The sequence below is a fragment of the Physeter macrocephalus genome, chromosome 11 (assembly GCF_002837175.3).
Source record: "Physeter macrocephalus isolate SW-GA chromosome 11, ASM283717v5, whole genome shotgun sequence".
NCBI lineage: Eukaryota > Metazoa > Chordata > Mammalia > Artiodactyla > Physeteridae > Physeter > Physeter macrocephalus.
The window spans coordinates 67,893,225-67,900,984 of record NC_041224.1 but is presented as its reverse complement, the minus strand read 5'-3'; the positions used below and the strand labels follow the sequence as shown (position 1 = coordinate 67,900,984).

The 7,760-nt window shown below is 36.4% G+C and overlaps 1 protein-coding gene across 19 annotated transcripts in view; it reads right to left on the bottom strand.

The window, feature by feature from the left end:
- Nucleotides 1–7,760, bottom strand: part of SCAPER (S-phase cyclin A associated protein in the ER) — a 491,770-nt gene that overhangs the window by 352,539 nt on the left and 131,471 nt on the right. For 18 of the 19 annotated variants that reach the window (XM_055088136.1, XM_028495131.2, XM_024128925.3 and 15 more), the window contains one exon: nt 4,935–5,095. In XM_055088136.1, coding sequence (XP_054944111.1) covers nt 4,935–5,095 — 161 coding nt within the window. Of the gene's footprint in view, nt 1–3,523; nt 3,662–4,383; nt 4,505–4,934; nt 5,096–7,760 lie in introns of those variants that run through there. The other variant, XM_024128931.3, reaches the window with a different exon arrangement.

The window sequence follows — 7,760 nt, the reverse complement described above, 5'->3', positions numbered from 1 at the left end:
CAGGCTCAGCGGCCATGGCTCACGGGCCCAGCCACTCTGCAGCATGTGGGATCTTCCAGGACCGGGGCACTAACCCATGTCCCCTGCATCAGCAGGTGGACTCTCAGCCACTGCGCCACCAGGGAAGCCCCCAGACACAGTTTTTTTAAATAGCTATTATTAATATGTTCAAGAAAATATGGATTAGACATACAGAACAGAGGATAAGTAGAATGACTAGAAGACATATCAGTAAAAAGTTTCCAGATTGAAGCATCAAAATGGAAAAAAATGGAAAAGAAAAAGCATTAGTTGTTAGACAAATCAATTATGTCAAGTTCATTAATCATGTTGTTTAGATATTTTTGATCTTTACTGATCTTTATCTACAGGTACTATCATTTGAGACAGTTATGGTAAAATCTCCCAGTGTAAATATAGACGTTTTTTCAATTTTTCCTTTCAGTCCTGTCAGAGTTTGCTTTATGTTTTAAAGATATGTTATGTACGTATAAATTTAGAATTACTTTATCTCTCTGTTGAAATGACCCTTTAATAATTTTAAAAAACCTCTCTTTAAAATGTTGCTTGGCTACTCTTATTTCGTCTGGTAACAATACTAGCCTTGATTGGAATGGGATATGTATAGAATATCTTTCCCTGTCTTTTTCTTTTGACTTTTCTATATCTTAATATTGAAGGTGTATCTCTTATAAGCAGAATACAATTGGGCTTTATTTTTTAAAGTTTTATAATCTTCGTTTATAAAATTTAATATTTAGACCATTTACATTTAATGTAGGGATTGATACATTTGCATTTACTTCTATTACATTATAATTCCTTTTTTTGATTTGTCTTATCTGTTTTGTTTTTCTTTTTTTCCTCTTCTCTTGCTTTCTTTTGGACTGATCAAAAAGATTATTAGTTGAACCTTCTTTTATTCTGCTTTGTGGTTTTCCTGAATATATAACACAGCGTTGACTTATGTCTAATGCAAATGAGCACTTTTGTAACTTCTTAGACAATGCTAGGACACAGAAAATATAAACTCCATTTATTCTCTTACCTTTTGGGTTACTGTCATAAATTTTCATTCTACATATATGTCAAGCTCCACAAGACATTGTTTCACACAGTCAATACACATTTAAGGTTATCTGCATGTTTATTCCTTCTAGTGTTTTTCATTCCTTCATGCATTTCTGGGATTCTATCTGGGATCATTTTCCTGCCATCTGAAGAACTCTGTGGTGTTTCTTTTAGTGTAGGTCTGATTACAAATTCTCTCAATTTTTATTCATCTAGAACTACCTTTATTTCACCTTCATTTTTGAAGGTTATTTTTGCTGGATGCAGAATTCTATCTCGCCAGTTATTTTCTTTCAGCACCTCAAAGATCTCATTCCACTGCCATCTGGCTTTCATCAGCTATAAGTTGACTCTTGCTCATTTGAAAAGTCTTTTTTTTTTTTAAAAAAAGCTGTGACTACTTGTAGAGATTTTCTCTTTGATTTTTAGTATTTTTATTATATTGCATCTAGATTAGATTTGTTTTGTATTTTTCCTACTTGGAGTTTACAGTGGTTCTTGAATATAAGACAATAATATCTTTTGACAGTCTGGGGAAATCTTCAGTGATTACCTGCTCAAAGGTTGCTTTTGTACCATTCATTCCATCCCTTCACAGACTCCACTTACAGGTGTGCCTCTTATGCTCTTCTCTGCATTCTCCTCTCTCTCTTTTCTCTCCATGATATAGACTCAGTATTTTCTACCAACTTAGGATTAATTCAATCCCAACTCTCCTAAATTTTAAATATCTTCTCAGTGTGGGTAAACACATTAGTTGTTTAAAGAATTTCATTTATCTTCCTGGATTCCTCCCTTCCAGGGCACTGTGACCATAAAAAAATCTGGACTGGCTGCTATCTAGACATGTACACAGCAATCATCCTGGGATCACCACCACAGAATTATTACCTTTGCCTCTTCTCTGTACTGGCTCCCTGTGGTAGTGATAGTGTCCAAAGAGTTAAAAATCTTTTGAGACCTAGAATGTTTGAAAATGTCTTTAATCTACTCTCACATCTAATGGATAATTTGGCTGGACACAGGATTTTAGCTTAGAAATTATTTTCCTCCAGAATTTTGAAGACATTGCTCAATTTTCTTGTGGCTTCTAGTGATAATTCTGCAAAAGCAGGTGTCATTCTGATTCTTGGTCATTTGTATATAAACTGATTCTTTTCTCTAATTTTTTAGAGCCTCTCATCATCTGCAGTACTCATAAATTTCCCAACATGTTTTGATGTCACTGCATTTTCATCCATTATAGTGGGCACTTAATGGGCCCTTTTGGTTAAAAACTTATTATCTTTTTGTTAAACAAAATTTCCTTTAATTATTTCATGACTTCTTCCTTTTCCTTTATCTTTCTATAATCCATGTTATGCAAATAGTGGATAGTCCCAGTATCTATTTTTATATAATAAGCCTAAAACTTAGCATCTTAAAATACTAACCATGTTATTTCCATGCAATTCTTGGAGTCAGGAATCTGAAGAGTGCTCAGTTTGGGGGGGGGGGTGTAGGAGGGGGCTCATCTCATCTCCATATGGTGTCAGCTAGGGTGGTTCAAGTGAGACCAGAGAATTCATGATAGCTTCACCACATGCCCAAAGCTTTCATACTAGTTACTGGCTGAGACTAAGTTCTTCTTCTCCTGGCCACTTTCTCTTCACATGGTCTCTCATTATTCAGCAGCCTATCTTGGGCTTCTTTACATGGTAGCTGGCTTCTAACAAGGAGAAAAGTGAAGCTGCAAGCCCTCCTACCAGCTAGGTTGGGAATTTACCAAACCTCATTCTAGATACATTCTATTGATCATATCAAGTCACAGGACCAACCAAAGATTTAAGGCAAGGGAAAACAGAATCTATCACTTGACAGTGGAAGTGGCATACATGCACAGGGATGAGAGAAACTGTCCACACCCATCTTTGCAGACAATCTACCACAGTCCACAATCTGGCTTCAGATTGCCTAAGTCTTCCAAGACTACCAGACATTCATCAATTAGAGAATCAGCCTTGAAGACCAATATCTCATGATCTATATCAGATTTGGATGTGTTCCTCAGGTGTGGGTTCTCTGGATCTGGAAAGCTGGCAGTTCAAGTAGAAGAGGGCTTGAAGTGGAAGCGAGATTGAGGCATCTCAACATTATCTTTATCCATAGTCTTCTACTTAGTCTCGTTGTTTGCAATACAGTACCCCCACCTTCCAATGTGTCTGGAATCCCTCAGGTCAAATACCATCTTTTGTACCTTCTCTAGAAACTAAGCCTCCAATATTCTGTAGGGTGAGACAGATACATCTACTCTCATCATACTATTCAGAGTTATGGGGAAGTGGGGAGGATTCGAGATTCTTCTTATAATCCCTACCTATACCCTCACTTCCAGAGATACCTGCTCCCACCAATTTCTGATCCTTTTGGAAGTTATGTGGATCAAATTGGATTGCTTGACAGTTTTACCCACCCTCTGAGATGAGGATTCAGCTAGCTTACTGAAATGTCACAACTGGTCTTGCTATTTTCCAACTTTCAAAAATTTGTTCATATCATCTCTTCTCTTGTCTCTTTTTCCTTAAGTCCTTTCATATCATTTTAGTTGAGTCTGGGGGAAAAGCAAAGTAATTGCAAGTGCTCACTCTATCATCTTTAACAAAAATCAATTTTATAGCATATCATTACAAACCTGAGTACTATACCTACTGTAATTATAAATTACTTAAGATATACACCATAATTCACTGTACATAACTGCATCAAAACCCCACAATTGAAAACTAAAGTGGTCAAAAACAAAATTCCTTGGTATATTAACGAGTATTTTTAAGCCTAGTCATAATGAAGATCTATCATTTCACTTCAACCAAACGGGTCACACTCATAAATAATCTGAGAGTACTGCTTTAAACAAAACCATGATATGTGCTAATACTATAATTCCTTTAAGTTCTTTTGCTGTTTGGATTTTTTAACAGATTTCTCTCAGACTTTCAAGACACAGACACTAAACTTTATGATACCTTTTCCTAAGAAAGAACTCATACCTACTCTCAATTTTCTACTTTCTCAATAGAGAAAGCAAGGGCAATATATTCCATAAAAGTAAGGTATATATCTGAAATAAGCCAATACAACTTACTGCGACCAAAATGGAAAAACAACACAACAACAATATCAATAATGCAAAGGTGCCAATACCTTTGTTATATCCAATAAAACATTCCTTTATGAACCAAAAAACTCCAAAGTGATCCTTCATTGAATAGAAAAGAAAGCAGTATTCTCAAGTTGTTCCTTAACTAATAAGACAAACTCATTATTACTTACTATCACTCTAAAATCCAAGCCTCTAAAGATGTATAAAAATCCACTCTGGATTTATGAAGGAAACTCCTATGGAATCAATTCAGGTGAGTCTTCAGAATTACAGCCCTTCTATTTATTTTTGCCCCTTTATTATTCTGATGGTATGGAAAACAGATATGAGAGTAAAGATAAACACATGATATTATTTCAGTACCAAAACAGTATTTAAATATTAATGAAATGAAGTACTGACATGACATTTTAAAGTGTATACTACCTAGAAGATGAACTACTTTATTTCTTTTCTACTTTAAGTCTTATAAATGAACTGACAAAAGATATCATTCTCCTTAAAGTTTACACAGGGCAAACCTGAGAATAGAATGATCTCCAAAAGTTTTCATACAGTTTTTAAGATGATTTTATGATTTTAACTAAGGCAAATTAACATCATATAAATGATGCACAAAGATAAATATCTAATGTTATTAGCACCAACTTCAAACAAAATAAATATCTCCACATAAATCTACTTGTCTAATACATAAAGAGGTTGATTTAAAGTCACTTGCCATTTTTGCGGGAAGGCTTCTGCACTGTCATTGGTGGGCAAGACTGGGCAGGTGCTACATCCGAAGAAGCAGTAGAGCCTGTATGATGAGCCTTTACCTTGTCAGCCCAACTGACACCTGAGGGAGCCAGACGCGGAGCAGCCACTGTGCCAGGTGAACCCCTATGGAGAAAATGACAACATTTAATAAATCAAATATAAGTTAAAATTTTAAATATATAGTTAATATATTTAAATTTTAAATGCACTATGTGTGTGTGTATGTGTATCTACATATATAGAATAACATACTACCATAGCAATTTAAGGCAAATATACTCATAAATTTAACTTGTTCTAATACTTCATTAATATACCATAACATATTATATGGGAACAAATATAACAAAAAAGCTCTCACCAGATTGGTTTAAAAGAAAATTTCAGTTACATGGGGAATCTTAAAAGAAATACATATATTTTTTATTTTAAATTTTATTTTCATTTAAAACTCATATCTTTTAATGATATAAATGTGCATTAATTTGCCAATTTATCAATGTAGGCATTATTAAAACAGGCTTTTATTGTGTATATTATTTCATACATTATGCCTCATTGACAATGTCCAATTTTGTTTTCTTTAAAATGGATTGATAATTTAGTGACACCTATTAAATAATCTTAGTACACAATCCTCAATTTTAATAATAATTTCCCCAATCTTTCACAGTTGTCCTATCCACTCCTCATCTGACAGCAAAACTTTAACAGTTCACTTTATGAAAGCTTTCCAAAAACTTATCTTAGTTTTCACAGAAACAATGACTCTTTTACACTCACATTTTAGTGGTTTACTTAATATTTAAGTTATGAGTTAATATAGAGACAACTTGAATAAACAAGTTTGGTAACTAACTGCATAATCTAAAGCATTTAACTCAACCAGTAAGAACAGAATTGAGCATATATACTAAAGTAAGCCTATAAGCCACAATTTTTCAGGATGCTTAAACATGTTTTACAATGATAATAAAGTGTGTCAATTAATCCAATGACATAATACATGGAGATCAGTATGAGAACCTTTACGATGCATGCATTAAAGACTTCAAGGTTAAAATAAACCATGTACTATACAATACTCTGAACCACAGACCAATGGACTGCATTACAGGGAAATTTCCCTTAAAATGGTGATAGAATATAAAAACATTTGGTTTTATTTGCTTATATGTCTTTCCCCCACTCCACTAAGGTCCAATTATTATAAGTTTCCAAAGTCTAACAACTTTCATCTAAGGCAATATTATCTAATAATCTCATATGAAAGCAAAAAATTGGTTCTACTGAATAACACTTTATGAGCTCTTAGTAAGGGCCAAGTATTGATACAATGCTAGATGCTTGTGATAGAGAAGATATGACAAACATCTTGCCTTAAAGAAGGTCATAATATAAGTACAAAGAGTAAACAAACATTAAAAATTTTAACACTCTGAGGGTTTGAGGCAGCTGCTGTTGCGGGGTGGATAAGGCAACTCAGCAAGTCACTCCAGGAAGCCAGTCACAGGAGAGCAATGCTTTGGACCTGCCATCAGCTTATGACATACAGGATTATGTGTTGCAGAGACCCAGTAAGGAGGTCCACAGTGAGGCTTTTAGTTCTGAGGGAGCCCTTTCTTTTTTTTTTTCTTTTTTTTTTTTGCAGTACACGGGCCTCTCACTGCTGCAGCCTCTCCCGCTGCGGAGCACAGGCCCCAGATGCGCAGGCCCAGCGGCCATGGCCCACAGGCCCAGCCACTCCGCGGCATGCGGGATCCTCCCAGACCAGGGCATGAACCCGCGTCCCCTGCATCGGCAGGCGGACTCTCAACCACTGCGCCACCAGGGAAGCATTGAGGGAGCCCTTTCTATTCCTTGCTCTTGTGATGTGGATCCAGCTGTGTGGCTGACAGGGTCTTGGTGCTCTGGCCTGAGCCTCTGAGGTGGGAGAGCCAAATACAGAACACTGGACCATCAGAGACCTCCCGGCCCCACATAATATCAATCGGAAAGAGCTCTCACAGACATCTCCATCTCAATGCTAAGACCCAGATGCACCCAATGGCCAGCAAATTCCAGTGCTGGATGCCCCATGCCAAACAACTAGGAAGACAGGAACACAACCCCATCCATTAGCAGAGAGGCTGCCTAAAATCATACTAAGTTCACAGACACCCCAAAGCACACAACCGCATGCAGCCCTACCCATCAGAAAGACAAGATCCAGCCCCATCCACCAGAACACAGGCACCAGTTCCCTCTACCAGGAAGCCTACACAAGTCACTAAACCAACCTCACCCACTGAGGGCAGAAACTGAAAACGACGGGAACTACAAACGTGCAGCCTGTGAAAAGGAGACCCCAAACACAGTAAGTTAAGCAAAATGAGAAGACAGAGAAATACGCAGCAGATGAAGGAGCAAATTAAAGTCCACCAGACAAAACAAATGAAGAGGAATTAGGCAGTCTACTTGAAAAAGAATTCAGAGTAATGATATTAAAGATGATCCAAAATCTTGGAAACAGAAGAAAGAAAACATAAGAAATGTTTAACAAGGACCTAGAAGAACTAAAGAGCAAACAAAGATGAAGAACACAATAAATGAAATTTAAAATTCTCTAGAAGGAAGCAATAGCAGAATAACTGAAGCAGAAGAATGGATAAGTGACTTAGAAAGTAAAATAGTGGAAATAACTACCACAGATCAGAATAAAGAAAAATGAATGAAAAGGAAGTAGCCGCATAGCACAGAGAGATCAGCTAGGTGGTTTGTGATCACCTAGAGGGGTGGGATAGGGAGG